Source organism: Siniperca chuatsi, linkage group LG8, assembly GCF_020085105.1.
Source record: "Siniperca chuatsi isolate FFG_IHB_CAS linkage group LG8, ASM2008510v1, whole genome shotgun sequence".
Classification (NCBI taxonomy): domain Eukaryota; kingdom Metazoa; phylum Chordata; class Actinopteri; order Centrarchiformes; family Sinipercidae; genus Siniperca; species Siniperca chuatsi.
In genome coordinates, this window is record NC_058049.1 from 9682722 (window position 1) to 9700471 (window position 17750).

The 17750-nt window shown below is 40.7% G+C and overlaps 2 protein-coding genes across 2 annotated transcripts; one reads left to right on the forward strand and one right to left on the reverse strand.

Annotated features, from left to right (window-relative positions):
* Window positions 1-779: 779 nt before the first annotated feature.
* On the reverse strand, window positions 780-4473 carry shisa3 (shisa family member 3). The gene is made up of 2 exons (XM_044206252.1): window positions 3812-4473; window positions 780-2025 (listed from the first exon to the last, which is right to left on the reverse strand). Exons 1-2 carry the CDS (start codon window positions 4080-4082, stop codon window positions 1436-1438), a joined length of 861 nt encoding a protein of 286 aa, XP_044062187.1. The 5' UTR covers window positions 4083-4473; the 3' UTR covers window positions 780-1435.
* A 1713-nt stretch (window positions 4474-6186) lies between these two features.
* Window positions 6187-17285, forward strand: LOC122880786 (BEN domain-containing protein 4). The gene is made up of 6 exons (XM_044206246.1): window positions 6187-7135; window positions 10355-10921; window positions 14019-14110; window positions 14251-14277; window positions 14618-14858; window positions 15132-17285. The coding sequence occupies exons 1-6, from the start codon at window positions 6658-6660 to the stop codon at window positions 15362-15364; spliced, it is 1638 nt and encodes a 545-aa protein (XP_044062181.1). The 5' UTR covers window positions 6187-6657; the 3' UTR covers window positions 15365-17285.
* Window positions 17286-17750: the final 465 nt, after the last annotated feature.

The window sequence follows — 17750 nt, forward strand, 5'->3', positions numbered from 1 at the left end:
GAAGAATTAAAAATAAAATAAAAAATTCAATTAAACCTGTGAGACAGAATACACTAAAGGCCTTCAGTGTGAGGAGTAAATATCAGGATTACTTGGTCCATGGATAACTTGGAAAAGAAGCTGGAAGCTTTTTCGAGGCCGAAGACATGAAAGATGATACCTATCAGAAAGTTTTTGGAAATGTCATGAAAACATGTTCACACTTTGTGTTTTCCTTTTATAACTAGAGCAAGGAATGTGAGAACTGACGTCCGAACTGACAACTGCAAGTATAAACTAGACCTGAAAAAGTTACCACTGCATCCTCAAATAACTGATCGTGGAAGTTGGATTTTGTGATGGGACAGTCCAGTGATAACGGCACAGCCAGCAAACATCCTCAGACGAAACAGTTTGCAGGTTAGATGAGACACTGATTGCCAAGTCTATTTCACAGTCCGATAACCGGAGAACAGAACAGTCTTTGTCAGGACTTTGCCATACCTGTTGGTGCAACCTAAACCTCTATTTCTGGGGCGAGTTGTTTTTAACACTGTGACCATGCCATGCTCATTGAACACTGACAATGACTGATCTCAGTGCTGCATTCCTGCTGTGAAGTCTGGCGCAAGAATGGGCGACAGGTAGGGAGCTGCTGTGCAGGCCCGACCGCTCCGGTTTCCTTTTTGTCTGAGCGATGATGAGGCTTCTTTCAGCGCAAACGCTTTTTTTTTTGTTCTAATGTCAAAAATGTCATTAAACAGACTTTTCTTTACATTTATTTATAAGTGCACAAAAGGTACTGAGGAACAATATTTTATTTGCTGTAAATGAGGGAATCAATATGACAACCCTGCTGTGGGTATAATGCATGTACAACATATTATAAAAGTCAATTTCCTCCAAAATAAAATGTCCTTTGTGTATCAGGTCCTCCCCTCTTTCAGAGGTCCTTGCGATTGTCAACAAAACACAATATTTCCCTGGTTTCAAAAATCTATTTATAATAATGTAACAATGCTCAGAGTGACAGTGTCAGTGCCGTCTGCCTCTACAGTATTTCCGTTTTTTTAAGGAAGGTGTGTGATAAATTGGCAAGATTTTAGTCTGTTTTTTTAAGCTGTCACCTTGAAAAACAGCAGGTATAAAAAATAAAATGTAGGTCAGTGAGGTCTGTTTACAATATCAGATAAAAGTGCACAAGATTCAAAACTTTTACTGCCTCTAACAGGTCTGTTGATGTGTCCTGTGATGCAGAGGGGGAAACACCTCAGGCCACGCTGCTTTGTTGTACTTTATCCCTCGTCCTCCTGTCGCGCTCCCTGTGTCCGTTCAGCCGGCCCGAGCCTTCCACCCAAACACCACCAGCTGTGTTGCAGTGGGTTTGTCCTCGCTGGCTCACATCCCTCCATCTAAAGATCTTGTAATCCCTCTATTTCCCCTGCTGGGAGCCCTGTCAGCTCTGTCCGAAGTCAGCGAAGCCCTTGGCCCCTGTGAAGGCGTCGGGCTGCAGGGGGAAGAAGTACTGCTGTGGCAGGAGGAACCCGGCGCTCTGAGAGTGGTGAGAGGGCATGGAGGGCTGGTGGAGCTGTAGCTGGGTGTGGGTGGAGGGCAGCGGGTGTTGGATGCCTCCTGACATGGGTGCTGGTGGGGATGTGTAGGGGGGAGGTGGAGGTGGAGGAAGAGTCTGAGGGGTCTGGGTGGGGGTGGAGGCTGACGAGGAGACGGTGGCAGACACCAGGCAGCCGTGCTGCTGCCCCTGACCTCCGAGAGAAAACCTCCGCATGGAGCTGCCTCCTCCAACCGAGCTAGAGCTGGTGGTGGCCGTGCTGGACTGTCGCGACGGGGCGCGGAGGCTCGGGGGAGCGGTGGTGAGGATCATGGGGATGGTTTCGCCCTGGCAGCTACGCAGGGAAAAGCGAATGGGCTGCTGGGTCGGCTGCTTGGGCCGCAGGCAGGTGCAGCAGTAGACGGCCACCAGGGAGCCAACCACGACGAAGGCGACAAAGATGCTTCCTACCATCAGAAAGGGCACGTAGACGGGCTCTGAGGGCAGAGGAAACACAGGCAGGTTAGGATCTATAATGAGGAAGCACCTTCATGAGACAGAAAGCTGCAGGGTATTAAAATGTGTCTGCATGCAAGAAAAACATAATTAGAGTCTGATTTTCTATATTTATTGTCCTGGAGGCTGAAAAATGTTCAGAGAAACTGAATAAATCAAAGATAAAATACATTACTTCTAACTGGGTAACACTTTAATCCCCCTATTTAGCATTTACAAGCACTATATAAACATTTAATAAATGGTTTATAACAGTATAATGTAGTATAAGGACGCTATAACTGTTCGTTAATCTACAGTATTTGTCAACAATTATAACTTCTCCTATTACAACAACTGTGTTTTACTATATTGTCATTCATCTGTTTATACACCAGCCTCCCCCTTACAGGTGCCCACGGGAGGAGTTATACTTGTTACATAATAAACCAATACACTAAAAAACACTTATATCTGCTTATAACTACATTAAAGTGTGTTATAAAACATTAAATATGCATGTAGTGCTCCTAAATCCTAAACATGGGAGTTAAAGCAAAGTGTTGCCTTGTTGGTCACTAAAAACGACCTATTCTGCTATTTATGGTGGTTAAAATAATGATACTGAACACTGTTTAATCAGTCCATTTCTTTTAAGTCCTTAATAGTATTATTAATAAAACCTGACAGACACATTCCTGCTGGAAAACACAAACAGCTCAGGTTACACTTTATGCAGCCCATTTGCACTTTGGGAGGAAATCAGCCAATGTTTATTTATTTTGACGAAAAAATTAGGAAATTGCTAGCTCACAGGCCACTCAGTTAAAGCCCAGAGCGTATCAGTTCGGGAAATTTAAAGAGAAGTGATGACTGAAACCTTGAGGGTTAAAGGGACCTATTATTAAAGATTTCACAACTTACAGAGAGTTAATGCAACACTTTGAGTTTGTTAAATGTTTAAAGAAAGCCAAAGAAAAAGAGTTTCTGTCTCATAATGTTGTGATTGGCAAATTAGCTTGCTGTCAAATTGAATGTGTTTTTTATTTGGCAGCACAATAAGCCTGCTTGTGTGAGAAAGTGTTGAACACATTCCTGCATTGTGATCCAGTAAGTTTGGTACTAATAAGAACATTTGTTGAGTGACTGACATCAAAAACTCCTTTTTACACTGAAAACAATCTGCAGTGAGTTGAGGTCAAATGAAGCCACAGGAGCTGGAAACTGGACACTTTGGTTTATTAATGCTGGAGATACATGAAAACCTTAAAACATAAGAAGGTGGCATAAGAGAAAACGTTCAGTCTTGTAAATAGACCATTTTAATTTAATTTTCAACACATCAGTGTCTAATTTAGTTTTTTTCCTTCAACTTATTAACAATTTAACACATTGATATTGTTTCCTTAGATGCAGCAAATTCATTTCTCATCATTTCATAAGACAGCAGGTTGCTCTGGTGGTTGGAAACTGAAGTGTCCTTGAGCAAGGATGTTGTTCAGCTGACCTCTGACCTCCCTGTGGAAACCAACTTTCCTAAAGATCAATCAGACTAAATAAGCCATAAATTAGACTGAACATGTGAATGCATCTTACTGCATTTATTACAACTACTTAAATACAATTGATTTAAGAATTAAAGTATGTATTTGTGGAGTTTTTTTTTTTAATCAAACCTATCTATCTAAACTAATTTGCCCTTTTATGTGAGGTTTTGCTAAAATGCTGCACTTGGGGAAGAGCTGTGAGAAGCGTTTTTAAGAACGACTTTAAAACAACTACACTTACGCGCTGCAAACTCGGTGTTGTCCACCTCCCTGTCGTTGGTGCAGCTGCCCTGGTCCAGCCGTGCGTCCGCGGCCGCGCAGCAGTAGCGCAGCGAGCAGGAGCCGCAGCACACGGTGGCGTCCATGGTGTCAAAGTCCTCCGGACACTGGAAGCCCTCATGATAATTCCCATTAGCGTCCAGCCAGCCGTGGCAGTACTCCCCCTGTGCGTCCGATATCCGCAAATTCCAGGTCAGATATCCCAGCAGCAGGCAGTTCAGCAGGCGCACCATCCCGGCAAGCCGCTGAGGTTCACGGTTCCCTGCGTCCTGTGGGCTTCAGCTCCCGGCCACCGGAGAGTGTCAGTCCGGGTTAAAGACTCTTCATTGAGATTAATTTACTGACAGAGAAACTCAGCGAACTGATCCAAAGATGTAAAGTTAGGTCACCGTCATCCTCCCACCATCCAACGCGTTTTGAGCCAAAAGTTGCCAAATTGCAGAGTGAGAAAATCCTTAATTGAATCTTCTCACTTCTTAAAATATCTCTGAACTTTCTTCTCATCCAAACATGTGAGACTCAAACAATCTGCTCCGGCGTCATCGCGTCGCTCCTGAGGTCGTTTGTTGGCGTCGGTGCAAAAGTTGTGCGCCCACCTCACTGGAGACTTGCTGCTTTTGTGACTCTGTACGCGCGCACGTAACCCCCCATTAACCGGGCGTGCGCGTCCACGTGTCGCGGTGTTTTGCAGCGATGCCTGCGGTGATGCCAATTATTCAAAGCTGTGTGTGTGCTCAAGTATCATGCATAAATGATCTCCATTATCTTAATTAGCTTATTCTGCATGAGAGAAGATCCCAGTGCAGCAGGACTGGATAAACTGCAGTTTAATGTGTAACGTTAAAAAACACAAGAAAACTGCATGCTTACTGACATTTAAATTGTGACCAAGTACATTTTGAAAGAAGAAATAACATGCTTTACTTAAGTAAAAGTAGCAATACCACAAAATACTGTTACAAGTAAAAGTCCTGCATTCAAAATCTTACACAAGTATTAGCATGCAAATATACTTGAAGTACAAAAAGTAAAAGTAATCATTATGCAGACTGGCCCATTTCAGAATAATGTATATTATATTACTGTATTATAATTATTGATGCATTAATACTTTATATACTGGTGGGTAGCTTCATCTATAATAATATATCATAATCTATTAGTGGATTTACATTTTGTATTAATATTTTGAATCAGTAACTAAAGTTATCACATAAATGTAGTGGAGTGAAAAGTAGGCCTACAATATGTGCCTCAAAAATGTAGTTAAGTATAAAATAGCATAAAATACTCAAGTAAAGCACAAGTACTCAAAATTGTACTTAAGTTACATTCCACCAGTAGCTAATGTTAGCTAAAATAAGCAAAGTTTAAATACCAGATATTACTGTGAAACTGTCTTTTCCGAGTCCCTTTGCAGACTTTAGGACTCTTCTACTGTTACACTACGTTTTAATATTACATTTTAGCATTTACCACTTTTATTTTTGTAGCCAATATGTGGGGTGTCTTTTTAATACCTGGCCAGTTACTAGGCAGCCTTATAAGCTAACTATGGCTCCTTTAACTACAGTTTTTCTCTTTCCTCTTGAAAAGAGATTATAGTCCCTGACAAATAGACAAAAAAAACAAAATAATGATCTTATAATTCTCCCTTTTTGTGGCCAATAAAGCCGCTATTCAGCAAAAGTTACACAAGCTAATTCAAGTAGAGGAAGCTCAAACCCTTGCAGAGAAAAACAGCCTAGCTGGTTGAACTGTTGGTTTATAAAAATCAGTTTTTAAAGGTTATTGTGTTAGTCGATCAATATTTTTCGTGAGACCATTCACATAACCTTTATGGGCCTCTCTTACCTTTCATTCTTGGCTTGCAGCCATGTTCACTTTGGTGTCTAGAAACAATATTGACTAAGCACTTTCTGGTGTTTTGATATTACACAGAAGCAAAAACTACCGACCTGTCTGGCCTGTTGAAAAGGAGAGAGAAAAAAAACATTTATGTTAATCCGCAGCAGGTCTTTCATTCCTCCATCTATTAAATCGTCTGTGAGTGTAACCTTTTTATGTGGCGCCCCCATGTGGTGCTGCAAACTTTTAGGCCTGCAGGCTACTGAACTGCTGCCACACCAGCCTTTAAACAACTTTCAAACATAAAGGTAAATTCTGACTGAAATTATAGACGGTTTGCCTTTTAACTACTTTTATAAAAAAAAGTATAAATACGGATTAGTTAGGCCCATAGGACCAGATTTATTTGGTAGAAGTTTATTCCCTTTTATTAATTTCTCAGACATTTAGAGAAAGCAGAAATATATAATATCAAAGTATTTCCTATTGGACTATTCGCTCGTTTTCAGCTCCTACGTGTCTGGGTGTGGGTCGCCTTTTCTTTCATTTGCGCTCATGTTGCTTTATTGATGCTTTGAGCTCGGTAGCAAAATGGCCTCTGCCTTTTCATTTGTCGGATTTCTTTCTGCGTTTTTTTTTTTCATTTCCAGATTGTACAATTGCTATAGCGCCCCGTTGTTCTCTGTGTGGATGGTGGCTACAAAGGAGGCAGGCAGCGGCGCACAAGTCCCGCCTGCACTTCCCTCTGGATGAGTCTCAGTATCGGCGCTCCCGACTGGGGATTGGAGCGGCGGCTTGTCAGTAAATTAGCCCACCCTTCACTCAGTGTGTATGAGGGGAAACCGAGCCAGACAGTGACGGATCTGATCCCCCCCCCCCCCCAGTCATCAGCTGCTAGTCACACCAGCACGCCACAATACCGACCCGGAGCCATCCGCCGCGCTGTGACACCTGGCAGGGATGGAGGGAGAGATGCAGCCCGCAGATGAAGGACCCTGCGCCCCGAAGATGTGCCGACAACAACGGGGTCCGTACAGCACCCTGAAAACCTTCCAGAGCAAGCGCTCGGCGGGCAAGCCGCGCTTTGACAGGTCCGCTGTGGTCGAGGTGCCTCTGTTTGGCGACGGGCATCACTTCACTTTTCATCCCGAGCAGCCTCATCATTTCCAGCCGCACCATCACCACCACCACCACCAGCAGCAGCAGCAGCAGCAGCGTCTGCAGCAGCTCCATCAAACCAGCGTCGCTATCAGCAGCAGCCAGCAGCATCGTTTCCCATGTGAGAACAGGCCCAGCAGCAGGGTCCCGACATCCACCTCAGCGCCGGCGGGCAGCGTGGCGGCGGCAGCAGCGTCTCCTGGTACCCAGCAGCGGCGCGCCAGCAGCGGCAGAGCGGAGCCCAGATTCTCCCCAGACTGCACCTACGGTATCAGCTCAGGTGGGTTTCAAACTTGTTCAGTGAGTGATGAGCGTGACTCCCGTTCTGGTAGTTTTATTAATTTGGTTTTGGGACTTTTCTGATGCCCTCAGCTTGTCCTGATTCTGGTGTATATTCTGGATTTTGCATCCCAGATATGTGAACATAAACCCTCTACAGAGTCAATAAACTTGAATGGAAGGTAAAACAATACTTCATTAAAAGCAGGCATCTCTTTTGTTTGCTCTGCATCACCAGAGCTTCATGTTTTTGTTCCCATTTCTTTTCTTTTTCTTCCTGTCAGCAGTGATTGATTTGCTGCTGTAATGAGAGTAGTCATGATTAAATCTCCAGTGTGCATGTGCTAAAAATTACATTTTGTCTGTCAGTGTGTGTGTTTATTTGTGCGTTTTCATGTATGTGTGCAAGAAGGGCCCTCACAGGCTCCAGTTGAAACACATTGTTCAGTGCTCATTTTTCTCCTCAGCTGCTGTTCATTAGAGGGCTGTTCAGGCTCAGGAAGAAACATGTTCGTGTGGAGGGCGGGTCCATGGGAATCGACATTAAGATGAAAGCAATGAACCTAATCCTGGCAGTTACGCAATTAAACATTAGACATCTCATCCTCTAATCAGATATTAATCTCTTTATAACTGCTGGCAGCAGCGGCTCAATTTGCCTCTGATTATTGTTGCTTTACAGACAGTCAAGTGTTCAGTCTGAGCTCAGGTTGCACTGTTGTAGTCCTGTTTTAACTCACCTACATGAGAATTCACATATGTGTGCATGAAGTATCACCGGTTTGATCTAAAAATAGGCGTTAGTATCATATCTTTAACCCACTCTAATCTGTGAAAACCAGCCTGGTTCCCATAAATATAAAGCCCAGGTTTCAGTGATGATGACCCATTGTTTGTATCCATTCTGGCACGCATGTGGTCCTGATTTCACTCATGAAATAATCACACAAAATTATATTTTCCCTGCTCCAATGAATCTGCCCATATTACACAAGATGTATCATCCAATCCCAGCTCAAACGTGTGCCATGTAGTCTTACTCATAATGACACACCAAAGTGCTTTTATCTCCACGATAGGAGAAACTTAATGTCCCTCTCATGACTGGAAAAAAACAACAACAAAAAAACTTGATGCCCTTCTCAAGAAGAGAGGCACCAGAGACCCCAGGACTCAGCAATCAGCTCAGCACACAATAACACAAATTGCATTGAAAAGCCTTTCCCAAAGAGTTGTGATTAAAATAAATGGGGCTCATAAATTTGCCTCTGCCGAGCGTGTTGTTTTTAATGAAATTTTATGAGGCTCTCAGCTCACAGTGCCACAGAACTGGTGAGAGAAGAGAGGAGGGTGGCGTTGTGGGGGGTGTGGGTGTGGGGTGCAGGGTGAAGGCGAATGATATCAAATACATCTCGACGGGTAAACAGAGACAGCACGCATATTAATAAATGCGACACATCTGCGCCAGGCTGATAGACACGTCTGAGCGAGTGGCAACGCAGCAGTGGCCGCCTAGAACTCATTTTGTCTGTGTGTATATTTGTGTGTGTGTGTGTGTGCGTGTGTGTGTGCGCGTGAGGCCAGTGGACTCATAATCATTACATGGAGGTATGTGTGAGATCATCTCATTGAGACGTGCCCAGACTACCAGGGAAACTATACACTCAGGCTCGTTTCTGGACAATAGCTCTGTGCTGATTTTCTTTGCTCGGCTGGGTTTGGTCACAGCAGATACTGTGACTTTAGAGTTTATTGACATCTGAATAAATCAACATAATCAAGCTGACATTTCTATGAGCAGAGGAGCCAACTGTATGTTACTGTAATGGGAAGCTTTGTCACAATAAAACATGAAGAAAGAAAAGGGAGGCAAAAAGAATAAAACTAGTGAAGGACACAACACAGTCACTCATATTGTCATAAATAACTGTTGCTTTCCTACAGGAAACTTCATTGGTAGAAAGCTACTAAGTACTGTACTTTCACTAAAGTATTTCCATTTTATGCTACTTTCTGCTTCTACTTCACTGCATTTCAGAGGAAAATATTTTACTTTACACCACTACATTTATTTGACAACTGAACTTATTTATATATCTATATATATTATCAGGTTTAGATTTTGCACTAAAAACATATGATTTAAGCTGATAAAACAGAATGCACTGTTAAAAATCAAACCAGTGGTTCCCAACGTTTTTGGCTTATGACTCCTTATAATAAAGTAATGTCTAGTTGGGGCTGCTTGACACGTTTCAGATGTCTATGAGTTGCCAGCAGTTCCATTAAAGAAACATTTCCCCTCTAAGCCTCTTGCATGGCTTAATTAAACAACTGTTTATCCAATATTTCACATTAAAAGTAAAGATTAGAAAACAGTCCAAAATATGAATACAGATTTGTGTAGCAAGACCTAGTTTTTTCTTTTTGCCTACTCAATTAATCATCTCACAACCCCTCAGATTTATTATCTGACTGGGTCCCGGCCCCTGGGTTGAGAACCAGTGGACTAAACTATCTAACTGTATATACAGTTGTTAAAACTACAGTAGCTCCACCTCGAGCAGCTACAACAGTAAAATGTTGCTTAGACATTGATGCATCAGTATTAACAACCTAATACTGTATGTCATGTATATATCAGTCACAGGGGCCATTTTACTGCAGAACGAGTACTTTTACTTGTGGTACTTTAAGTATATTTTGTTGAGAATACTTCAGTACTTTTAAGCAGAACTTTGACTTGTAATGGAGTTTTTTAAAACTTTTTTAACTTAAGTAAAGGATCCGAAGACTTCTTCCACAACTCTGTTTTAGTGCAAAGAATAATGTCTATTAAAGCCAGATGATAGCCAACAAAGGTCTATTTAAAGGTCCATTTAGTAGCTCTTCTGGAGCTTTTATATCACATGGTCTTCAGCAGCAGATTGAGTTTGCTTGATTGTCATGGAACTGTAGATGTTAAAATGATCCAGGATCCTGAGCAGTGCTCATGCGATGCTGCTGATGAAGACCCTGTGAAACGGTCAAAAGCTCCAGAACAGCTACTACACAGATCTCGAGGTGAGATTGTTTTGTCAGAAGTGAACCTTGAATCTGTAATTGATCAGTCTATGAACACAACAGACTGCAGTGATTCTACAACGATGACTGACCTGCAGACTGTTAAAGTTCATTGCCACTGTCTCTGACCTCTTGATCTTTCCTCTCTCTGCCATAGAGAATCGTCTCATCTTGGATGCCTTTGCCCAGCAGTGTAGCCGAGTCCTCAGCCTCCTCAACAATGGCCGTCTCTTGGAGCCCTCCTCCTCCTTCACCTCTAACATCAAGCTGGAAGACGGGCCAGGGGGGGCACAGGGGCTTCACTGCTCCTCACTGGGGAAGTCCAAACCTGAAGAGAGCTCTTCCACCACAGACCCAGATGAGGAGGCCCAACAAAGCCATTTGAGCCAACAACAGACCTCTGCCGTTCTCCGCATCTTCACAGACTCCCTACAGAACTATCTGCTCTCGGGGCCTCAGCAGCAGCGACATCTGGCTGCGGGTCTGGAGGATGAGCAGTGCCCGTCGGCGGAGCCCGGCTCCGGGCTGTCTCCTCCGAGACACAGCCTGGGGGGCTGGGGGTCGCCGACTCCGTCCGAGTCGTACGGCCACCCGTCGTCCACGCTGCCTGAGGAGGAAGAGGAAGAGGAGAGCTGCTGTCCACGCTGCCTGGAGTTGGAGCAGGAGGTGCTGTCTCTGCAGCAGGAGAACGAGGAGCTCCGCAACAAGCTGGAGAATATCCCAGGTGCAGTATTGAAAGCCAGGACTTCACAGGGTTTTGATTCTGTTATTTGGGATGGGTCAAAGGTTTAGGCAATTCAAACTTAAGATGATACATATTGGTGACAAATTATAGAAAAGGTGTTGTTCCACCACAAGCTACCTGAACAGTTTCAGTGCTCCTTGTCACAGATTCTTTGGAGAGTTACTGGAGGGACGAACTCCAATCTTCTAAAAGATATTCACTCATTTAGTGTCAGAGGCAGATTTTGTGATTTGGGGACCCAAGACAAACTCAGGAGAAAACTCTAAATTCAGATGAGAGAAAGGATCTTTTTATTATTAAATAAATGTCTCTATACACATAAATGAGTAGCTTAATAGTTTCCCGTCCTCTCCAGCGTATCGCCTGTTTTCCTCCCTGCAGCCGTGAAAATGATTCTGACACACAAATCATTTATTTACGTGCCAGTTGCTGCTTTTAGTTATCAAAAGAGCTCCTTTTCGTTTTTGTTAAATATTTGAGATATTTATTAATATGTTTTCAGTTGTCTGTTGTGTTAATTTGAAATAACCTGTTTTTCATGCCGTCCGCCCTGTTTTAAACAAGATGTCGGAGGGGGCGGCTGCCTGCGTGAGGAATTATGTGATCAAAATATCTAATAAAATGATTTTGTATAAATGCTCCTACAGCTTAATGATAAATTATCTTACCTGCTGAAAAGACTGTTTGAATACTGTAACAAACTGTCACTCGTGTAATGGTTCATGCGTCTTGTAAACACACAGCCAGGACACTGCGCTTCATAAAGTGAGATCTAACTGTTAAACCTGAAGTTGAGCCTCGTTAGTTACGTTGAATACAGCAATAGGTCTGTGTGCACTCAAATAATTACAATTTGCCTTTCAGGTCTTTGTTTTTTCTTCATCATGATACAAGCCTGTGTGCCATCAATCGATCTAAACTTCTTTAATTTAAGAGTCTGATGTTACTTTCTATCCTTCTATAAATCTGTAATCCTCTGACATTTAAAATTAAAGCCATGCATTTGGGTAATTGGTTCAGTTGTGCACATTCAGCACGGACAGCGCTCTACATTACACTGTAAAAAATATGAATACACTGTTAAAAAACACAAGTTGTTTCAACATAAAGATATGAGTGACCACTGCCTTCAAATTTTAAGTTAACTGAATAGTTTGTAAAATGTATTCATTAGTAATATTGAACACAGAGAGTCAACTGAACTACAAGAAAACAAACTTAAAATTAAATTCAGTCAACAAATGTTGAGTTATATTGCTGCTAGTTAAGCTTGCTCATATACTTGAGACTTGACTTGAACTTAAAACAGCTCTGGTTTAATCTGTAATAATGCATTATATTTTATTATCATTTATATAAAATAAGCAGTAACAAGTTGTCAGGAAAATGTAGCAGAATAACGAGTACAATGTTTCCCTCTGAAATAGAAGGGACTTAATCTCTCCTAGTAGACGTGGAGTTGAGGTATACTTTTGCATGAAATGGAAATATTCAAGTAAAGTACATGTACCTCATAATTGAAATCATTTACCTTGGTTTTCCTCTTCTTCTCTGAACTTAATTCAGTTACCCAAGTGAGGTACAATACTTGTACTTTACTTGAATATTTTTTATTTTATGCTATTTTATATTTCTACGCCACTGCATTTGCAGATTGTATCTAGATTTTTTGATACAAAATATATCAACTGATAAAATATGATGCATCATTATAGATGACATTTCCCTGCAGTACATAAGGTAGTTCAAATTATAAGTTTTGATTATGTCGGTGGACCAACAAGATGCTCCAAAATTTGGGCTGAGATCTGGTGACTATGAAGGCTACAGCATATGATTTACATCATTTTCATTCTCATCAAACCATTCAGGGAGCCCTTGTGTAACTAACAATTATTTTCATTATCAATTATTCTGCCAATTATTTTCTCAGTTAATTGATCAACTGTTTGTCTATAAAATGTCAAAAAAGTGAAAAATGTCTGTTGTAATCTCCCAGAGCCCACGTCTTAAAATTATTTGTTTTTATTAACAGTCCAAAACCCAAAAATATTCAGTGTACTATCTTGTCATTAGTTTTGCGGGTATTTGGTCACAAACTGAAGTATTGGACAGATAACATTTTTGACATGAAGATGGTGCTAGATGAACAGTCAGGGGGATCACATAAGTTATTACAGTTCATCCTGAAGGGGACATGAATGTCTGTACCAAATTTCATGGAAATCCATCCGATAGTTGTCAAGAAATCTCACTCAAAACCACATATGTGAACCTCATGGTGGCGCTAGAGGTAAAGTCAAGGGATCACCAAAGTCAGTAGGCTTTATCCTCAGAGGACCATGAATGTTTGTACAAAATTTCACAGCAATACATCCAGTAGTTTTTGAGATATTTCAGTCTGGACTGAAGTGGTGGACCAACCGACCGACCGATCCCCAGAGCTATGCTGCAAACATGTCTAAAAATCACAATAAAAGTTGATTGTCATAATAGCCAATTCATTTTATATAGATCAATTAATTGACTAATTGTTTCAACTCTACTCCGCTCATTTATTCAGTCTCTTTCTTCAATTCATCACCTGTCTATATATGTAGTTGTCTAAGCTGAAAATGTTTTCCGAAAATGTTTTCTCATCAAACTTTGCATGAATCAATACCAAACCTACACATCCATGTAGTTTGTCATCATTAGCACTCAATAACTTGGGTCTTTGTGTGTAATCAGTTTCAGAGAGCCACATGCTCTCACTAAATCTAAATGCATCACAGAGTTTGGGGCAACAGTCTTAATAGCATCTATTTTTGTTAACTTTTAATGCTCTCCCCAAAGCATTCAGAGCTCTCCAGAGTCACTTTAACCTAATTTGCACTAAAGCTGCTCATTTTATCTGCATGTTAAATATACTGAGCAGCATCTCAATTTAAACTGACTAGACATTAGAATCAAAATGATCTTTTGAGGAGGAAAGAAAATATTGCGGGATTATTATTGTTTAATTATACACCAGATGGGTCGTCTCTTTGCTTGCAGGGAATGTGTTTGTATTACATTAGCTTGTGTTTCTTTACAGTTCCCTGTCAAAATGTTCTTGACTACTTCAAGACTGTTCTTGAGTTTCACAACCAGCTGGTCCAGCCGATGCCGGAGGAGCAGCTCACCGAGGTGAGGAAACATGCTCCTGTACATCATTCACAGCTATTGTGTTATGAGTAGCAAATGTTAAGGTGTAACTTTGTCATTGTGTTAATTGTACAATTAAGTGGTGTGAAAATAATGAATTAAAGAAGACTCTCTCTCTACAGGAAGAAGAGCGGCAAACAGTCTTTGAGGTCTGTGTTTTTATTTAAGCCTATAATCATTTCTGTTGTTTTTTATAAATATAAATAAAGGATTTTAATGTATATTTTTGTAATTTGCCTGTGAAACCAACAGAAAGTGGTGGCACATTAGTGAAATTGACCCTGAAAGAACCACCCTTTACATTACTTAAAAAATGCTACATCTAAAAGGTTAAAAGTCAATTTCAAAGCTGACAAAACCTTAGACAATGCAGTCAAATTCGGAATAAACGTAAATAGCCATGTGAGGCTGCATTAGCAGTTCAGTTCACTGTGCAGTAAGGCTGTGGACATACTGTACCTGAACTCCCTGTCTTCATCATCCCTGCAGGGCAGTAAACAGCTCCTGGAGAACTACCCTCTCTTCATCTCTAATAAGCAGTGGGACGAAGCCGTCAACTCCTCTAAGAAAGATGGCAGACGGCTGCTTCGCTACCTGATTCGCTACGTTTTCACCACAGACGAGCTCAAGTTCTCTTGCGGTTTGGGCAAAAGGAAGCGTTCAGTCCACTCAGGAGATCCAGGCCTGGAGAGACGACCGCTCAACCCCGTCAAAGTCAGCTGCCTCAGAGGTACACGGCCTGGAAAAGTCTGTTGATTCGGAAGAGTATTTGCATTATGCTTCAGTCTGCTCAATTTAAATTTGAAATACTTTGATTTCAGTTCATCCCACAGGGAAGTTAAAAGGTATTAGGACGGTGATATGTTTTTCATTACATTATAAATAAGATAGAAAACGCTACTGGTGTCTCCCTCGAAACCTCATCCCTGTCGAACACTGATACAAATCAAGGTTTGCTTTGATTTCCAATAAATTCTTTTTTGATTCTAAATCTTCTTGCCAGAGTTCATCCGGATGCACTGTGCCTCAAACCCGGACTGGTGGATGCCCTCAGAGGAGCAGATCAACAAAGTGTTCAGCGATGCCGTCGGTCACGCTCGTCAGGGCCGAGCGGTCGGTACATTCCTGGGCAGCAGCGGCAGCAGCACCAGCAGCCTCTATATGGACGCCTTTGATGGACATCTGTCACAGGACGAACTGTATTTAAAAGGCTGTCACAACGGCCAATCGGACTGAAGTTAAAGGAGGAAATTTATGACAAACGCCAGAAATGTAGCTGTACAACAACATATCCCAAAACACTGACCTTATCCTGTCACTTTAAACAGTGAAGAAAACATTCCAGAAGTTTATCACACAATATAACTACAGTCTCTCTGAAGCAGTTCCTCTTTTTAGTTTTGTAGTTTTTTGCCATTTTTATACCTACAATTTTGTTTAGTCAAAATTTGACTCTGAAGGGGTGTTTTAAACTTTACACAAAATTTGAGTCTTCCATTTGCTACTTTTCTATGGTTTGATGTTTTGAGCACGTATGTCACTATCAATAATATATTTCTGTTTTGTTTTGTGTTTTTTCTTTTGATGGAGTGCCAGTGAATTTTTGTCATAATTTACATGCATCCCTTAAAGTCATCAGGAAGCTATTTGTGTTAATGTTGTGTAAAATTAGAGACTTATGATATCCATCACTGACACTGTACCCTCCATCACCTCCATCACGGAAAGTAGCATTTAATATTTTTCTGCAAAATTCTGCGTCATTGGCGAAGCACCTTTACTTGCTACCCTTCTACAGGAGTGCCTCTGAGAAAGTCATATTTTTCGTTACCTGTAGTCTTGCACTTTGCATCCATGTTCAATTCTGATGTATCAAGTTTTATTTCTGAAAAAGAAAAGTGCATTCACAAAGCAAAGTCTTTCCAATGTGCTCAAATGCAGCTTCCCTTGGGTTGAAACACGTTTTGGTCAAAGCTGGTCTGTTTTCAATTTCCTACAGCAGATTTCAGGATATGCAACTGAAAAAAAAAGTGTCATATTGCAGAACACCTATAAAATAAGCCACACAGACACCCTCAGTGTTGTATTCACAACTTTTAAAACTTTGCATTCCAGTACAACTTCAACCAAAGTTTTGTTCCTCTTAAAATCTTAGATATTAACAGTTCAATAACTGGCGTTGCAGAATTCCTTATATCTGCAAAGGTTACATCCTAATTTGTTAGGATGTAATGCTGATGTTTCTTCCATAAAATGACGCTATTCTAATTGTTAAAATGCAGATTAGCAGAAAACAATACAGTGGGAAAAAAATCAAGAAGACTGTTTATTTTTTATGCTAATTTCTGCACTTTCTTATAAAAACTGAAGTATTTGCTCTGTCATAGATTCTTTCATTCATCCCGATGCAAAAAGTCTTGTGTGATTCAAACTGCAAGGTAAATTTATTGCATGTTACATTAAATTTTTCATCAGTGAGAAGACTTTTTGACTCAGGATGAATGAACGTTATGTCTTTTTGTTTAAGGCAGTTGCCATATAATAATGCCTTAAACTTAATTCAAGACCTCCACAGTATAAAGTGTTGATGCTTTGTGTGTTAGGGTTAGGGTTAGCCACTTCTAATTATCTCTTGACCCATGTGGGAAAAAAAATCGAGCACTTCTTTCTCTCTGAAGCTCTTATTTGCACTTTTAAGTGTCTCATTGTGGCTAAAGCCGTCCTACAGTGAGAAGTCCTTGAACTGAATTTAAACATTTTTATTCTTTGACTATGTATTTATTTGTTTTGGTACTCAATAACTTCACTTCATGACACTGTTTTATACGTTTGAATGTACCAGATTTATTAGGTCAGTTTGCCACGTTGACAGTGCTGTGTAAATGTGTAATATAAAGTACAGTATTGTGTGAGGTGTTCCTGAAATACCGCGTCTCTCTTAAAAAGCCAAGTAGAAAAGTGCCACAGAAACCTTAAACAGTTGGATTCTGTCGTTGTGTTGCTGTTCTGAATGTGAGCATTTATTTGTATTTACTCCTTTACCCTCAACGTGGCTGTTATCAACACTGTGAAACATCAGTAGGATTTTTACAAATCTAATAGCTTCTGTTGTTTTTTATTTATAATAAATAAAATAAGCGCTGAAGCTGAAAACTTACATTGATGGTTCACTGTTATGGAAAAATATGAGACTTTTAGCATCTATCTATCTGTCTATTGTCATAAGTGTTATGGAAACTTGTCAAAAATGACATTCTACATGTTTTAATTCTTAAAGAAGCAAGAACGATAAAGGGAGAGTAATTTATTTACAGAATAGATTTATTTTTGTGTCATTAAATATCATCAAATCTATAACTCCAGATAGTCATGTACTGGCTACTTAAATTATGTTTTGACTCACATCTATAGCTAATTATTGTAAATATGACATTAATACAGTGCCTGCTTAAAATCAGTATTTTCATTCACATCTGATACAAAGTAACTTGTCATGATTGGAGGACTGGAGGTATGTGAGTTTGTGATCTGATCTGTGAACAATCATCAGTTTTTCTTACGTAATATGGAGATTCAGTTACATGCAAGCAGCGGTGGAAGAAGTACTCATGTCTTTTACTTA

Excerpts from the sequence above, each read along its gene's own strand:
- shisa3 (XM_044206252.1), bottom strand. The coding sequence starts at position 4,082 with ATGGTGCGCCTGCTGAACTGCCTGCTGCTGGGATATCTGACCTGGAAT. Across the intron at positions 2,026-3,811 it reads CAACACCGAGTTTGCAGCGC|AGCCCGTCTACGTGCCCTTT; the intron begins GTAAGTGTAGTT and ends CTCTGCCCTCAG.
- LOC122880786 (XM_044206246.1), top strand. The coding sequence starts at position 6,658 with ATGGAGGGAGAGATGCAGCCCGCAGATGAAGGACCCTGCGCCCCGAAG. Across the intron at positions 14,111-14,250 it reads CGGAGGAGCAGCTCACCGAG|GAAGAAGAGCGGCAAACAGT; the intron begins GTGAGGAAACAT and ends CTCTCTCTACAG. Across the intron at positions 14,278-14,617 it reads AGCGGCAAACAGTCTTTGAG|GGCAGTAAACAGCTCCTGGA; the intron begins GTCTGTGTTTTT and ends TCATCCCTGCAG.